General features: G+C 40.4%; 1 protein-coding gene across 2 annotated transcripts in view; it reads left to right on the forward strand.

Annotated features, from left to right (window-relative positions):
- Window positions 1–17821, forward strand: part of mta1 (metastasis associated 1) — a 34225-nt gene extending 16404 nt beyond the window's left edge. The window contains exons 4-18 of one of the 2 annotated variants that reach the window (XM_083543671.1): window positions 4368–4494; window positions 6474–6537; window positions 6902–7019; window positions 8072–8174; window positions 8433–8532; window positions 10261–10449; window positions 11496–11570; window positions 11659–11717; window positions 11826–12004; window positions 12158–12309; window positions 13122–13311; window positions 13490–13579; window positions 14365–14517; window positions 16592–16742; window positions 16845–17821. In XM_083543671.1, the coding sequence (XP_083399797.1) occupies window positions 4368–4494; window positions 6474–6537; window positions 6902–7019; window positions 8072–8174; window positions 8433–8532; window positions 10261–10449; window positions 11496–11570; window positions 11659–11717; window positions 11826–12004; window positions 12158–12309; window positions 13122–13311; window positions 13490–13579; window positions 14365–14517; window positions 16592–16704 (1712 nt within the window). In that variant the 3' untranslated portion in view covers window positions 16705–16742; window positions 16845–17821. The remainder of the gene's footprint in view (window positions 1–4367; window positions 4495–6473; window positions 6538–6901; window positions 7020–8071; window positions 8175–8432; window positions 8533–10260; window positions 10450–11495; window positions 11571–11658; window positions 11718–11825; window positions 12005–12157; window positions 12310–13121; window positions 13312–13489; window positions 13580–14364; window positions 14518–16591; window positions 16743–16844) is intronic. The other variant, XM_083543672.1, reaches the window with a different exon arrangement.
- Window positions 17822–18136: the final 315 nt, after the last annotated feature.

Below are 18136 nucleotides of genomic sequence, written 5' to 3' on the forward strand. Positions count from 1 at the left end.
TTGGTAAAGCAACTCATTCATCAATAATTGATAATTGCTTGGGACAGGTGAGATGGAGAGGCAATTTGTGTAGAGTATAAGCTGGGCGCAGCACCAGTAGATTGGATGCAGTTTTCTGTTCTTTTTCGCTCTCTTTTCTCTCTCTAGCGCACTCTCTATCTCGTTCTGTCTCCTGCTATCTCCCGCTATCTCCCTCTTGCTCTCGCTCTCTCCGTGTCGTCTCCCTCACGTTTTTTGCAATCTCTCTTGCGCTCCTTTTCTCTGTTCCCCACTCTCTCGCTCTCACTCTCTCACAGGACTGATGCTGTAGTAAGTTAGTCTCATGCTGGCTCTCTCGAGGATGCAGAGGGGCTGTTCATAGCCATGTGGCTCTCATGCTTTTCATGCCCCTCCTTTTCATCTACTACACATCAGTACCCCAGTCACAATTGTGATTGATACAAGACTCCGAGCAGCCACCACTCTGTTTGTGTTGAGTGTATGTATTTGTGCGTGTTGTGCAAATGAAGACGAATCAGAAGGTATGAGATCCAGACAGCATACTGTGTTTGTGATCAGAATACTAGAGTGGCAGAGGAAGAGGCGGGAATTCGTATTGATTTCAGGCGTGACGACCCCCCCCCCCCCTTTGAAAATCCCTTGATTGCTTTTGTTCTTCTCTTCTCTCATTTATTCTGTCTGTCTTTCTGTCGTTCTCTCTCTCTCTGTCTGTCTCTCTCTCTCTAATGGAACTCCAGATGAATTGGAGCACACTTAGTGGCTGCTTTCTCTCACCTCCCTCCTCCTTTTCCTTTATCAACCTCACGCTGGCTCCCCTCATTCTCCACTCAGCACCCTCAGTCCATACACATGTAACATTATTTTTTGAGAGAATTTCCTCTATGCTCCTGTAAAGTAAAAAAAAATAATAAAAAAAAAATAAAGAAAATAAACAAATTACATGGGAACAGGGATTAAGTGTAAGATTTTTTTTTTTAACACTGATTTCATTTCTTCTGCTCTTTTTTACAGTATAATTTACAGAACATTCTAATTCAGCTTCATGTCCAACTAATGTGATTTGTGGTTCTCTACCTAGATTCTCTAACCTAGATGCTGCATTGCACTGAGCCAGACATGCTAGTCAGACTGTCATGGTTTTGGTTGAAAAAACAAAAACCTGCCTCTGGAAAGTCTTTAGGACTGAGGGCTTTGTGAAATATCAGTAACATGACGAGCTGTAATTTTAAGAGAGAAGCAAAAAGATTGATGAGGAAACACGTTAATTGGCACAATAATTGGTTAATTGGCACAATAAATGTTAACTAATGTTGGGTATGGCTATACATCTTATATAATATTAAATAGTACATGCTGGTCTTTATTATGATCTTTGGCTAATTATTACAAGAGGAATAAATCACTGAGCATGGTGTAGGGTCACATCACACATCATTATTGCTTTCATATTGCCACAGCATGTTTTATTCCTTACCTAAGCCCGTTCCAGTACTCTTAAAACATGTACACACTCAAATACATTCAGTTCCAGACATCCTGCATGTTAACCTGCTAACCTAGTGCAGCTTTTTGAGTTTCTGAAATATTGGCTCTTTGCTCACGGCTGCATTGGTTTCTAAATATTTGAGATTATCCACTGTACAGGTATATTTTCATTTGCATCACCTGTTGTGTGCAGAAATGTATGACGTCTGAAACGACGTGTTATCAATGTGTTAACGTGTTAAATGGTTATCACTGATCTGATTCCTGCTCTGTAAGACCTCTACAGTGGGGGAAAAAAGAGAAGTGTAGGAGCATGGAGGTTTGGGTTGGTACTTTAAATGTTGGTACTATGACTGGTAAAAGGATAGAGGTAGCTAATATGATGAAGTGTAGAGCGGTAGACGTGTGTTCAGGAGAACAAGTGGAAAGGGAGTAAGACCAAGAACATTGGAGGTGGGTTTAAACTGTTCTATCATGGTGTGGGTGGAAAGAGAAATGGTGTAGGGGTGATTTTGAAGGAAGAGTACAGTAAGAGTGTAGTGGAGGTGAAGAAAGTTTCTGATAGGGTGATGATCGTGAAGCTGGAAGTTGAAGGGGTGATGATAAATGTCATCAGTGCTTATGTGCCACAAGTGAGTGGTGAGATGGAGAAGGAAAAATTCTGGAGTTAGTTAGATGAAGTGGTAGAAGGTATACCTAGGAATGAAAGATTGGGGCAGGTGTTAATGAGCATGTGTTGGTTAAGGGAACAGAGGTGATGGTAGGTATGACCTAAAGGAGAGGAATGTGGAAGGACAGATGGTGGTAGATTTTGCTAAAAGGATGGAAATGGCAGTGGTAAATACTTATTTTAAGAAGAAGGAGGAGCATAGGGTGATGTATAAGAGTGGAGGAAGGTGCACACAGGTGGATTATGTTCTATGCAGGAGATGCAACCTGAAAGAGATTCAGAGACTGTAAGGTTTTGGCAGGGGACAGTGTAGCTAGACAGCATTGGATGGTGGTCTGTAGGATGGCTATGGAGGTAAAGAAGAAGAAAAGGAGAGTGAGGACTGAAAGAAGAATAAGATGGTGGAAACTGAAGGAGGAAGACTGTAGTGTGAAATTCAGGGAGGAGGTCAGACAGGGGATCAGTGGTGATGAAGAGGTGCTGGATGATTAGGCAACTACTGCAGAAGTGATGAGGGAGGCAGCTAGAAAGGTACTTGGTGTGACATCTGGAAATAGAAAGGAAGACAAAAATACGTGGTGGTGGAATGAGGAAGTGCAGGAGAGCATAAGCAGAAAGAGGTTGGAAAAACAGAATTGGGATCGACAGATTGATGAGAAAAGTATGCAGGAGCACAAGAGGATGCGGCAGCAGGTAAAGAGGGATGTGTGCGAAAGCCAAGGAAAAGGCATATGAGGAGCTGTATGTGAAGTTTGACACTAAGGAGGGAGAAAAGGATTTATACTGATTGGCCAGGCAGACGGACCTAACTGGGAAGGATGGAGATAGAAATGTGTTGACTAGTGAGGAGAGTGTGTTGGGAAGAAGGGGGGGAGTGTTTTGAGCAGCTGATGAACGAGGAAAATGAGAGAGAGAGAAGGTTGGATTGTGTGGAGATGGTGAAGCAGGAAGTGGATAGGATTAGTAGAAGTAAGAGCAGCGATTAAGAGGATGAAGAGTGGAAAGTCGGTTGGACCAGACATACCGATAGCAGCATGGAGATGTTTAGGAGAGATCCAGTGGAGTTTTTTTACCAGAATGTTTAACAAAATTTTGGAAGGTGAGAGGATGCCTGAGGAATGGAGAAGTGTGCTGGTACAGATTTTTAAGCATAAGGGAGATGTGCAGACCTGCAGTAACTACAGGGGAATAAAGTTGATCAGTCACACCATTAAGATATGGGAAAGAGTAGTGGAAGCCAGGCTGAGTGAAAAGGAGATTTATTTTTGAGAATGTTGATAAAGAAGTATAGAGAAGGTCAGAAGTTGCATTGTGGGTCAGAGTTGCATTGTGTGTTTGTGGATTTAGAGAAATCGTACAACAGGATGCCGAGAGGGGAGTTGTGGTATTGTATGAGGAAGTTTGGTGTGGCAGAGAAGTATGTGAGGGTGGTGCAGGACATGTATGAGGACAGTGTGACCACAGTGAAGTGTGCAGTAGGAACAACAGACTGGTTTAAGGTGGAGGTTGGACTGCATTAAGCAGCCCTTTCCTGTTTGCAGTGGTGATGGACAGGTTGACGGACGAGGTCAGACAGGAGAGGGAGTTCAGGTACCTGAGGGTCAACAGTGCAAAGTAATGGAGAGTGTGTTAGAGAAGTGAAGAAAAGTGTGCAGGCAGGGTGGAGTGGGTGGAGAAGAGTGACAGGAGTGATTTGTGATAGAAGAGTATCTGCAAGAGTAAAAGGGAAAGTTTATAGGACTGTGGTGAGACCTGCGATGTTGTATGTTTTAGAGACAGTGGCATTGAGTAAAAGACAGGAGGTGGAGCTGAAGATATTGAGATTTTTGTTGGGAGTAATCATGATGGACAGGATTAGAAACGAGTTTATTAGAGGGACAGCACATGTAGGACGTTTTAAGGACAAAGTGAGGTTTGGACATGTGCAGAGGAGGGATATTAGGTTTATCGGTAGAATAACATGAAGGATGGAGCCTCTAGGAAGGAGGAGAAGAGGAAGGCCAAGGAGGAGGTTTATGGATGTGGTGAGGGAAGACATGCAGGTATTTGGTTTGATGGAGGCAGATGAAGAGGACAGAGTATGATGATCCGCAAAATACGTAAAATGACACATTTCCCGCGCTCTGTTGCACAAACCAATATTCACAATTTAGCTTTTAATGCACAACTGCTGCTGACTGAATGAAGACGTATTTTGATATTTGACCCGCAGGAGAGCTGGAGGAGGAGGTGGAGAACACTGAACTGGTGGACCTGCCAGAGAAACAAAAGCACCAGTTGAGACACAGAGAGCTTTTCCTGTCCAGGCAGTTGGAGTCTTTGCCTGCTACACACATCAGGTAAAAAACATTGTATGCCATTTAGGACGATTTTACTTAAAATACAGGGTGAAATAATTTGACCACTATCATGGCTGTGAGCTTGAACTGTAAGAGAGTGAAATACTCCAAGGACGGCTTTTTGGACGGCATCGTGTGTCTGAGACACATCATTATATGGTGACATGTCAAAAGCTGTATTAGGAATGCTCGAGTGTAAACAGTGTCTCAGTGGAGATGACAATACAGACAGTGGTAAAATCAGATCTCGGAGGGGGGAAATCGGGCTGTTAGTATAATTTTGGAGTTAAATTGTTGAATGAATCAAGATTTTCACTTGGATTGTCTTGTGCGGAAACAGTGGTATAATTAGAATCCCTTTCACAGTATACAGCTCTACAGCTAAGGGGTGTGTTCTCATGTAAAATTCTCCAGGTCGTAGATTTACTGCTAGCTGTTTGTTGGCAATACGAATCCAATGTCCTGTTTACTGTGAGAGGAACAGAGGTGTAAATCTTAATGAGACAAAACTAATTAAAACATGCACAGAATCCGCATGTCTATTTAAAAGCTTAGCTAAGGATAAAGCATTACTTCCATGGGAAGAGCATGAATGTCTACACAGTGGTCCTCCGGAACTCGCGGGGGTTACCTTCTAATACGAGTTCCGAAAAATCTGCGAATTTTGGACGCAGCCCCTATGGTACCCTAATGAATTAATCTAGACATTGTCACTTTTTAAACGTAATAGTGAAGAGTATTTGACCAAATACTCTTCACTGTTATTCCTAACGTTCCTGAATATTCGGTCACGCTGCGGATTCCCGCAAATTTTAAGATCGTCCGCAACTTGCTGTTAGTAAGGTTCCGAACGAGAGCCCGCAACTTTTCCAAGCCGCAAGTAAAGAACTAATACAAATGCTAATCTTTGAGATATTCCACATTTACATTAAAACTTGATGTACTTTTGTTGGAAGAATTAATACGAATATCGTTCACTGCTTGTGTTTGCTGCTCTGCTCGTCTGTGTATACCGAGTATACAGAATATACAGGCCAAGGTGTTTTATTTTTATTTTTATTTTTATTTATTTTTTTTTTTTATCTGGTCTCAACTCATTTGATTTGTAAATGCATGGGTTCTACCCAAGCTTGACTGATTTGGTTGGCCAATACTTATATAATTTTTAACACACAATGCAATAAAATACAATAACGAACCTGTCACCTTTGCTACACGAGACTAGTTATACCAGCTGAATGTATGTTTAGTGTTAATTACAACTTGTTGGTTTTATTATCCATTGATGAACTATTATCACTGTTACAAAGTCTAACATTCAGATCTGTTGGCCATGAGCAGTGATGGCAACATGATATGGCAGCTTAAATACAGTAATGATTTCTAAACAATGCTGGACTTTCTGAATTGACCATCACCAAGACTTTACACAGCCACACAGAGACTGGAATCTATCCCTTGGACAGGCGTGTTGATTGCTTGAGTATTCAACATATACTGCGAAATGTGTTCTTACGTAAATTCGAGCGCTTCACCTTTCCCAAGTGTTTGACTGCCTTGCTTCATCTAATTCGGAGTGTGCAGAGTGGCAGCCCGCTTACTGTATCAGGTGTCTGTGCTCATTCAGAACTCTGATATTGTTTACAGACCGGCCTCTGGAAGAATGCTGTAATGATGTAAACGTATCAAAAATAGGATCAGTCCATCCCTAATTTGCAGTAATTAGGAGCTTTGATACTTTCTTAGTACCGATAGCTCCTGCAGCGTGTGCATCTATTTCCGACAAACACACATAGCACGCCAAATCTTTGAGTTTATCCTCAGGATCCCGGCTCTCTGTTGTCCGTTTTTGCTCTAATTTGACTGTCAAAACAAAATTTGTATTTCTTTACCTCAGTCCCGGCTTTGGGGTCATGTGCTCCGAGCTTTTATTTATTTATAAAATTTTGAACATGTGTGTTGTGTGTAACTGTGTTTAGAGGAAAATGCTGCGTGACTCTTCTCAATGAGACCGAAACCCTCAAGTCCTACCTAGACCGAGAGGTGAGTACAGTACAGCATTTTGAACCGTGCAGCACTGCTAGAACACAATACTGGCTCAGAAGCACAGATGCACCCAGAGTGTGTGTTTTTAAAACTGTGCTCGATAGAAATGCTCATGTGCTTTATTGTATATGTGTGTGTGTATATATATGAGATCTAGTTTTGAGCTCCGTTCTTCATGAATAATTCAGCGTGTTGACCCAGAATGTTCTCTTCGCATTTAGTAATGAGGAGACTGGAGACTCGACTCGCTGTCAGGCCATACACACGAACTCCACACAGCCCTCTTTCTAAACATGAGGCATTCTTTGTTTGCGCCTGTGTCTCTGACTCCGACTTTGTCTATGTTGTGTTTTGGCTGCAGGACGCATTTTTCTACTCTCTGGTGTACGACCCTCAGCAGAAAACACTCCTGGCTGATAAAGGAGAGATCAGAGTGGGAAATAAGTACCAGGCAGAAATCACCGACCTCCTCAACGAGGGTACGGCCGCTTTTAGCGCAAACCACAGAGAACTTTTGATTTTCAAATACACTGAAAAGTCTGTGAAAACCCTGAAAAGTGTTTTAAACATGTGACTATGTCTTGCACTGCCTCCATATGACTCATATCTCTGTAAGAATCTGTGATGGCGGGGTGACTGCAGATCCCTAAAAACTCTTTAGTTTCTCTGAAAGTCTGGTTTATAAAATGTGTTCTATTGCAGTAAATTGTATTTTTATGTGCTTTTGGAATTTAAGCTTCAGACTGATCATTTGTCTTCTATTTTTAGCACAAGACAAACTGATTTTTTTAAATAAAAAAATGTACATTTGCTAGAGAAAAGCAGCTTTTTTTTTTCTGGATATAACACAAGACACGGCGCTGTTCTGTTCTGAGCCGTGCTGGATGAACGTGGTTTGTGATTGTTTGGCACTAATCTAATAACTCCTAGTATAGAAATTATTTTTTATACTTTATTTTTTAATTGCCTACCACTTTATCTGGTGCCTAATGCTCACAGGTTGCAGTGCAGAAAAGTCTGTGAGAAAAATGCCAGTACGTGTACTGGGATGTTTTTTGGAGATGAGAGAAAACCATAACAAAGAAGTTAACCAATGTAGTTACTTGTAGAACATTTGGACCACAAGCCCAGCGAATGGCTGAATGAGGCAATCGCAGTACCATTCTAGATTAAATAAATAAACAAAAATAAAATTAGATACAGCTTTTGAGAATTCTTTTGAGAACCACTATAATAGACTACTGTAGATTTTTTTTGTTTGTTTGTTTGTCTTTACATAATTAAGTGTAAAATGTCATTTTAGAAAAAAACTCTAGAAACTGATGTAAGCATGCACCAACATCCTGTGTTTTAAACGCAGATATTTCTGCAATTAATACCAGTGTTCAGGGCGTCTCACTGAGGCATGGATGAATAGCATGAAGCGTTCGCTGAAGGGAAGCCCATGCAGAGCTGAAGCAGAGTGGGAGTCTAATCTTAAAATTCCAGCTGTTTAGATTGACTGCTGTGTTTGTGCTTCTCGGTTCATTAGGAGAGGAGGATGGCAGGGAGCTGGCCAAACTAGAGGAGAAAGTGTGGGATCCCAACAGTCCTCTTACAGAGAAACAGATCGACCAGTTTCTTGTAGTGGCTCGGTAAGTACCTCAAGTATTGTTGGATTTTTTTTTTTTCCTTTTCCTGTTGATGTTTGTCTGAAATAAGCAACATAGTGACAGTCAAGGGTCTTTCGAAATAAGTTGTACTTCCTGTGGAATTATTGATTTACATCTGAACAGTAAGATGCTGTTTTGCAGGAAGATACTTGCAGTTCTTATCTCTTTTCTGTTCTCAATTGCTTTACATCTCTCTTCTGGAATTTATTATTTTTTTTTTTCCCTCCTTCCCTCCTACAGGTCTGTGGGTACGTTTGCGCGGGCTTTGGACTGCAGCAGTTCAGTTCGGCAGCCCAGTCTACACATGAGCGCTGCAGCTGCCTCCAGAGACATCACGCTGGTACGGCACCACCTACACTCGCTCGCTCACTCACTGCACGCAACATCCTGCTTCCGCAGCACTTCACACTTTGGTCTGGCACATGAAACGCATTCTAATGTCATCCGCGCCTTGCCAATTGTCCATGCAGAACTACTGATAATGGCGTAGAGCGTCATGATTACCCAGGCAGATTTAATTATAATGGTGCAGAGCAGTATGGGAATTTATAAGAACGCCTTTTTAAATCTTGCTTTTCACAGTAATCTCGTTCTGTCTGCAAGTATAAGCATCACATAATCAAATGCTATTTGGCGATAAAAATATATTAATATTTTGGCTCGTATGATCATAGCCACCTTATAAAAGGGTAGCATTTTAGAAACGAGTCAAAGAAACGAGAACTCGTTTGCATTTTGTTCCGGATTGTAAAAAGGCAGAGAATGGGTTATACTCTCTCACTGTGGACCCACCCTTAACGACCCTTACCTGTCACTAGATGCCACTCATTTATTAATCATACAACCCATGACCCACTGGGCACAAGACACAAGAACAATACATACCCTCTGAACCTGAGGATCATACAACTGCTTTAATATCAGTATAAAAATAACTGATATGCGATGACATTGTAGACTGATCAGACTTTCACAACTTCGTAGTGAAATTGCAGGAAACTATTTGTGTGAATTGGAAAAACAAAATGATTTCCCTCGCTTTTCAAAAAGAGATATCTGCACACTGCAAGTTGTTTAAAGCGGTATTAAAATATTGTTTCCATAATGTTAAAAATAGCACGTCTTGCAAATTGAGTCATTAACAGGGAGTCATTAGGAATTTATCTGGGTGGCTTTGCCGAGGCATTATCAGGGTGATGTTACACAATTATGCTGAATCCAGTCATATTTCAGAAAAAGCAACCTCACGAGTAATAAACATATTTTTGTTTACACAACACGTGTAAGCTTGTGTAGCAGAACCAAACCGATGTCACATTAATGCACATTGGGAAAAAAACAGATTTATAATAAACAAATTGCAGTCTTCTTCTTCCTCTTATTATTATTATTATTATTATTATTGCAGTCAGTTTCTGACATACACATACATTTAAATTTTATCTGCATCTTCTATCGGCTTGCCCCTCGATCCCAAATGTTTTCAAATTTGCTCATTCATTATAATAATTTTTTTTATTAGTGTGACTTTAGTATTTATATTCCATGTTTTGGGTTTGGGAATTTCGCCAGTGAACTTTGTTGTCTTTTCTGGTGTATGTCATTGCTTTTAATATAAAAACAACACAGTGGAGTTTTGGTTAAAAAAAATAATGAATATTTAACAACACACATTTCGCAACTAATACAGCTTAATGAGTTAATGAGAAATAGTTAATGAAAAACTATTCAGTGATTACTGCTCTGGCTCTTCGGTAAGCTCCTGCGGGAGTCCTGAGTTTCCCCCCCCCCTGTGTTTAGCTTCTGATCACACATGAGCCTGAAAATTCGAATGGGTCGAACACAAGCGATGTTTGTTAGCCTGTGCACTAATTTAGTGCCATTATTGAGAAGTGGGATTCTGAGTGGTAGATCTTTTAGTATGCCCTGAGTTAAAATTAATTGCACAGATCATGTATGATTTATCTGCCTGAGAAAATGTACACATTTCTGGGGAAGAGTTGTGAAACTTGACTGCAGATGAACAGATGATTACTATTCACCATGTTTCTCGCTATATTCAATTTAGTTTCATGCCATGGACACGCTGCATAACAACGGCTATGACATGACACGGGCAATCGCTGCGCTGGTGCCTCAGGGTGGCCCTGTACTCTGTCGAGACGAGATGGAAGAATGGAGCGCTTCAGAGGCCAACTTGTTTGAGGAAGCACTGGAGAAATATGGCAAAGACTTTACCGATATCCAGCAGGATTTTGTGAGTTTACAGCGATAAAGCATTCACACACCAGGAGAACCAGTAAGAGAGAGGGCTTGTGGACAAGTAACAGAGAGCACCAGCTTATTCTTTTGTAGAGTGCGTCTGCAAACCCTGCCATCTGGTGGTGATTTTGTGCATATATGACTAATTTAGGGACTGAGCTTGGCAAGTAGGAGGAGCCACGTTGAGAAAGTTCACACCCACTTTTACGGAACTAAAACTACATTTATATAAGCAGACAAAGAAAGAAGTGCTTTTCTCCTTTATATTTTTCCTAATGTGTTTTCCTTAAGTTTAAATCCAACAAATTTTGGGTTTAGAAACTGAAAATGCACCTCTTAGTATAGCCACAGAATTATAAAAAAAATAATAATAATAAAAAAAAAAAAGTAAAAAGAATTACCTTGTTCTTTTACATGAATGTAGTCAGAACAATATCTTGAGGTCTAAAACAGTCAAAACCTTTTGCTTTTCAAGTCCTTTTCAAGGCAGGAAAGGTTCAGATGGGTGAAGTCCCAAGAAATCTGCTCTGAAGTTTGCTTGCTATGTAGAAGTATCACAGAAATAGTTTTCATCTAAAGCCTAGACCAGAAAAGAAATAGTTTTCATCTAAAGCCTAGACCAGAAATATTGACCTTTCACATAGCTGCTGGAGAATATGAAAAGATGAGGTGTTTAGGGATATAAATAAAATTCAAATTCTGAAATGGAAGACTGACAAAGACACAGCCGGGGAGTGGAGGAAAATGACTGAAGAAAATGCTCAAAACATTTGCAAACATTCAAAACCCAAGAGCAGGAGACGAGGATAAAACTGTGCTTAGGGACAAAAGGAACAAGTCCTTATTTATATTGTTATTCAGAATTATTGTTTTGTATATGTTTGACTATAAATATTTAAAGACATCGCCACTCTTTTTGTTACACAGGAATGTCTGTAAATCCAAACTCTTTTACAATGTCTTAGTTGTGTCATAATTACAAAGATCATGGGTAAGACTAGATTTCTATTGAACACAACAAAAATCCTCTGTCTGTTTCAGCTTCCCTGGAAATCTTTGACTAGCATAATTGAGTATTACTACATGTGGAAAACCACAGACAGATACGTCCAGCAGGTATGTTTGGTTAACAGAATACCTCTTTAAAATGTTTATGGGGAGGAAAAGCTCTAAGTGTTTTTCCATGTATTCCCTTTTTGTACAGAAAAGGTTAAAAGCTGCAGAAGCAGAGAGCAAGCTGAAGCAGGTCTATATCCCTAACTAGTGAGTATTCTAGCGAGTTGGTCAGAACACATCCATGGATATGCAAACATTAACTATATTTGATTATGCATAAGATTAATTCGGGTGTGACCATGTGCTTTGCCTCAGCAGCAATAAACCCAATCCAAACCAGCTGAGTCTGAACAGTGTCAAGCCAGGGCTTGTGAATGGGGCCGGGGCAGTACCTGGGGCAGTACCTGGGGCAGTACCTGGGGCAGTACCTGGGGCAGTACCTGGGGCAGCGAGTCAACCAGCGGGACTGGGCCGTGCATGCGAGAGCTGCTACAGTAAGCCTCTCGCTCGTACCCTCACAGACTTTGCATTTGAGAGCTACTGGGAAATTGTGTGTAAATGTTTAACGTGTACACAAATTCTTGCTCAACGTTCACTCGGTCTTTTCATTTTTGTGTGTGTGTGTTTGTGTGTGTGTGTGTGTGTAGCCACCAGCTCATATCAGTGGTACTCATGGGGGCCTACCAACATGCAGTGCAGACTGTGTGCTTCCTGCTGGACCTACTGGAAGAAGTATGGTGGCCTGAAGATGCCCACAAGACTGGATGGAGAACGGCCTGGACCCAATCGAAACAACATGGTTGGCATGATTTTGAGCAGCATAGAGCTTTTTGCACATACATTACTACTGTATCTAATCAGGATGAGCACTAAAAAGACCAACAATATGGATTTTAATTTCAAGATTAGATTACTAGTCACCATTTCATTCAAGAATAATTTTTGTAATATAATTTACCCGTAGCATCTGAAACTAAGAACGGACCATTAGAATTGGAACACTTTAATAGTTCAGCCATTTCATTTCACAATCCTCATCTCTACATAACCTCGTTTAAATTCATTGTTTAAAAATAACTAAACTATTTTCCTGAAAATGCCATTACGAGACTAGTCAGCCAGCAGGGGACGAGCAACCAGCGGCTTTTAAACGAGAATGTGATCGCCTCCACAAATTCAGTCATTTGTAGTAAATAAATATATGAACTAACTGTCTGTGTGCTGATGAGAATTATTATTATTATTATTTTGAACAGCAATTCTCTGCACTTTGATGATGTCCTTCACTGCTATCTTTGTAAAATAAGTTACCTCAAGATGTGAATTCTGTCTGCATTCCTGGAATCTCTGGGACTGTTTGGTGTTCCCTGTTCTACCTAACAGGCTAAATCTTATAAATGATCACCTGGAATGTTTCATTTGAGTTGGTAAATCACTAAGATGTGTAGGACATCATCTTTCTAAAACAGGACATTTTGGTTTAGTGGAACTGGAAGGTTCTGACCTAAGAATTTAGGACGGATATCTGGACCACTTCCTGAGCTAAACACCCTGTGAGGTGTGACGTTTCAGATGCTGAAACACTCACTCGAACGTCTTTTTGGTTGGTAGAGTCCACATGGTGCACCGGTGAGACACGGCGGGAGTCCAAAGTTTGCAGTGAAGACCAGACAAGCGTTCTATCTGCAGACCACTCAACTGACACGGATAGCAAGGCGTGTCTGCCAGGATCTGCTCAAGTCCCGCTTTCTGGCTCGTCACCCCTACACACCTGTCAACACAGCAGCCATCAAAGCGGAGTGTAAGTGAAGTCACTACTGCTTTATTCCTCGCCTACCTAGAGACCGATTTATAATTTGTGCTTCTTCACAATATTATATGCCTTTTAGTTTACACATATGATGCAAAGTGCAATTTGTGTACTTTTTACATCTTTGCTATGTCTATGTTTGTGTGTGTGTGTGTGTGTGTGTGTGTAGGTGCATTGCGGTTTCCAGATATGACCAAAAAACCTGCGTCTTTGAGGAATGCCGTCCGGAAGCCTCTAGAGTCTGTGGTTAGATATCTGGGTGGGTGGATTTGACATCTGGACTCTTGTTTTGTAATTTCAAGTGCCAGGACGTGATATGGGATGTTTAGGGAAATTTTTGAGCATTTAGTGCCAAGTTGCCCAGACCAACAAATCTATTTGGTAGAAAAACTCCTCTTTGTATTGGTATTTATCACTTATGGAACAAACAAGCTGGAGTTAAAGGAAGAAAATTACCAAATTATGCTTTTATCATTAACTTTTATAGTGTAGCATTACAAAAGATAACATTAATTTATTTGGATTGGGATACAATTAATATTTGCTTAATTGTTGTTGTGAAGCCCCCAAGTCTGTGATTTTTGGAAAGGATCATGGTAATGGAGTATATACTTTTCATTAATATACTGTGTTTTGTTTACCCAGTTGAAATGATTGCTCACAATTGTTTTGCCCTCTAGTGGAATAAAACCATAGCTATTATTTTTATCTCTAAATTCAGATGCAGGGCACAGCATGATTTTAACAATAATAACGATAATAATAATAAAAAAAGATTTTGAATTCATTTGGTGGATCAGATTACAACCTTTACCAGGCTGATTCTGGGCTGCAGGCCAAATGTTTGACATTCTCTAATTTGGAATATCTCTTTTGACACTGTGTGGACACTTTTAGAGAAGGTCTGGAAGGGTTCCAGCACACGTCAAAGGTGGTCATGCTTGTCGAAACAGATTCATTTGAATTAGATTTTAAGTGACTATTTTATTTTAACTAATCATTATTTCTGCAATTTTTTCTCGCATTTATTTCTCCTCATTGTAGAGGCCCACCCATGCCCGCCTAAAGTAGAGCCTCCACGAGGAGCCACCATATCCACAGCAAGCTTGACTCCCATCAAGTCCTCACCCATCCTGAACAATGGCTCCCCAACCATCCTGGGCAAACGCACCTACGAGCAGCACAACGGCCTGGACGGTGAGTGAGACAGGTGTCTGTTGTCAACTCTGCTTGTGTGTGTGCAGGCATTGCTCATTAACAGTAACGCATTTACCTTTTTATCTATTTCCTATAACCACGTACAAGCTTTCTTCCATTTTCAGAAGTGTCTAGATGATGATGATTGTAATTGGGATGAAGATGGGATGAGTCTTGTCTCTCTTCTGTTTTAGTCCTCTTTCTTTCTCTCTCTCTCTCTCTCTCTCTCTCTCTCTCTCTCTCTCTCTCTCTCTCTCCCTCTCTCTGTATTTGAATAGCTGACAGTGTTGTCATGGTAACAGATCAGCAGCGACTCAGAGGGATCTCCAGCAGGATCAAATGCAAAAAAAAAAACAACAAAAAAAAAAAACGGCTAACAGGCTTGTCTCAGCCTTTGAGCGACACACGTGAACGATAATGCATAACACCTACTATTTAAAACCTTCTCATACTCAAATGTTTGTGTTATCATATTCACTATGCGATAATGTGTTCTTATTCTATCCATGGGTCTGGGAAGAAACCAATGTTTAGTGGTTATATAATTCCCTGATGAGTTTGTCACTATTCTGCTCTGAGCAGCACTGATTCGCTCGATTTTGCCACAAACTGTACCAGGGACTTATGATGTCCATTATGTTCAGGTAGTGTCTGATGGATACACATATATTTCATAGGCAAACGTTAAACCTGACCATAAAATTCACATTCCACATTTAGTCCCCGTTTGCTGCTATAATAACTAGATTTAGAAAGCGTGCTTGAGGAGATTTGTGCTCATTCAGCCCCAAGGGTGTCAGTAAAGTCAGGTACTGATGTAGGTGAGGTGAGGAGGCCTGAGTTGCAGACAGCGTTCACGTTCATCCCAAAAGTGTTTAATGGGTTTGAGGTCAAATCTCTATTGCAGGCCCCTCAAGATCCTCCACTCAAAATTATGTAAGGCATATCTACATGGATCTGGCTTTGTGTACATTATGCTGGAACAGGTTTGGGTCTCCCAGTTCAAATGAAGGGAATATTTAATGCTAATACATCCAAGGACATCCTGTGCCTCCAACTTTGTGATAAGAACCACATGGCTGGGGTAATCAGGTGTTCAGGACTTTTGTCCATATATTCATAGATGGTTGAAATGCACTTGTAAGGAGTAGAGTTAGTGAAGGTGGATGAGTTTAAATTTCTGGGGTCAACTGTGCAAAGTATTGGAGAGAGAGAAGTAAGAAAAAGAGTGCAGGTAGAGTGGAGTGGGTGAAGAAGAATAGCAGGAGATAGAATGGTGCAAAGAGTGAAAGGGAATGTGTATAAACTGTGCTGAGAAGTGCTATGTTGTTTGGTTTAGAGACAGTGGCATTGACTAAAGGACAGGCGGAGCTGAAAATTCTGTGATTTGCATTGGGAGTGGATGGACGAGGATGGACAAGATTAGAAATGGGTTTATTAAGGGGAACACACATGTAGGACGTTTTGGGGACAAAGTGAGGTTTGCGCATGTGCAGAGGAGGGATATTAGGTTTATCAGTAGAAGAATGTGGAGGATGGAGCCACCAGGCAGGTGGGAACATGGAAGGCTAAGGAAAGGAGGTTTATGGATGTGGTGAGGGAAGACATGCAGGTTGGTTTGAAAGAGGCAGATGTAGAAGAGAGAGTGATATGCAGACAGATGATTCAATGTTGGACCCCTAATGGGAGCAGTTGGAAGAAGATGTAGTAGAATTGTTTGTTACAATGGACTAAATGTAAGAATTATAGAACAAACATTTTAATATAAGTAAATTACGTGTGTTTATGGAAAGTCTAAAATGATACAGCTGTTTTTTTGTTTGTTTGTTTGGTTTGGTTTTGTTTTTGTTTTTGTTTTTTCCCTCCACATATCCTGCCAAGAACAGCATTTCAGACCAGGTAGCTTTTCACCTGGTGATATGTGACGCGTTAAATGTTAACACCACAGTATCAATTGTACATGGTTTAAAACGATCTCATAAGAAGCATGAAGTGCTGTGTTGTCGATCATATGTGAAGTAATCACTTGCTTTGTCTTATTCTGATTTCTTTCCACTTGCTTTTTAAAACTCAGGGTCAAAGTCTAAAGTGCTGGCTCCTCAGTGGGACATCATGTCCAAGCGATTGTCTGAACAGGGACGTCCCCCGTCTGCCATGCAAGATAATGAAGTACATGAACTTGACTGACCCCTTCTGTGAACTCCATCCTTTATTATGGACAACAGGTTCCTGTTAAGCTTTTATTGTTTTTATTATTGTTGACTGTACAATGTCCCGGGCCTGCAAGATTATTTAAAATTGATTGCTTCTCCTTTGTTAATCTGCAGGTAACTGGAGAGGTGTTTTCCCAAATTCTCAGTGGTGGAAGGATCTCGGAGTGGATCTGTGGTCAACATTGCGCTATATTAGAGCCAGTGTTTTGTATTAGGTTTTTGGGCTAGAATAGGTTCAGACCTGACTGTATAGGACTGCATTCAATATTTACCATTTATTGCTAAGTCTGTTTATTATTATTATTATTATGATTATTATTATTACAAGTCTTGCTTTTGCGTGGTTTTCTTTTTTGTTTTCTTTTGTTTTGTTTTTTAAAACATGTACTCTCGTTTTTAGTTAAATGATGAATTGTTTTTTGTAACAGCTTGCTTACAAGTCATGAGGAGGGGAAACATTGACTGTCTTATTGACCTTTTCAATTCTTTTCTTTCTCAGCTACTCAGAAAAAAAAAAAGAGACAATTCTTTCCAACTGCCATTTTCATTCTGCTCGTCTTCGTTTCGATGCTTGTATTATTCGGTTTCTTCAGTCCGCCCTGCCCCGACGCCAGGCAATTAACTTATTGATTTGAGATGACTGAATGTGTTCTTTTTCTACCTTTTTCACAAGTATTGCATCTATGCTTCTATGGTGTAATTAAAAAACAGTTGTTTCTCTTTTGTGAATATGTAAATGAAAACAATATGGAGGCATTATTGTACAGTGGTGCATTTTTTGGCGCCTCCAGTGTTTATCAAGGCTTGTTATAAGGAATTTGCCATGTACAGCATATTCTTTTTTTTTTTTTTTTTTTGTAAGGAAACTCTCTTGGAGGTCTAAAACGATACAACTCCATGAATACAGTGCACATTCTTAAGATTGATACTATATACGTGTTGTACATGTTTTTTTGTTTTGTTTTTGTTTCCTCCACCCTCGCACATATCCTGCCAAGAACAGCATTCCAGACCAGGCAGCTTTGCACCTGGTGATATGTGATACGTTGAAGTTTACACCACAGTTGGCTCATTAAATATTGATACCATGAGAGAGCATGTGTCAGTAGAAATCCTCCCGTTTATCACATGTAAGCTAAAAGCCTCACGGTTCTCTTTACGTTCCCGGGTAGGTGTGTTGCCCCCTCTCTTTTCACTCGCGGAATGCAGATGAGACACTTGTCTCCAGTGCTGCACAATGGCAATCATTGAGAAGCCATTTCATCTGATCAGTTATAAATTATGGACGAAATAAAATTACTGCTTCATTTATCTACAATACCAGGTTACAATGAACACTGTCAGTATTTATATTCTGTGTCTGTGTCCAGCCTCGTGCTCCAGTCTTAGCAAGGTCAGATTTATGC

Source organism: Silurus aristotelis (genome assembly GCF_946808225.1).
Source record: "Silurus aristotelis genome assembly, chromosome: 6".
In the NCBI taxonomy this organism is placed as follows: domain Eukaryota; kingdom Metazoa; phylum Chordata; class Actinopteri; order Siluriformes; family Siluridae; genus Silurus; species Silurus aristotelis.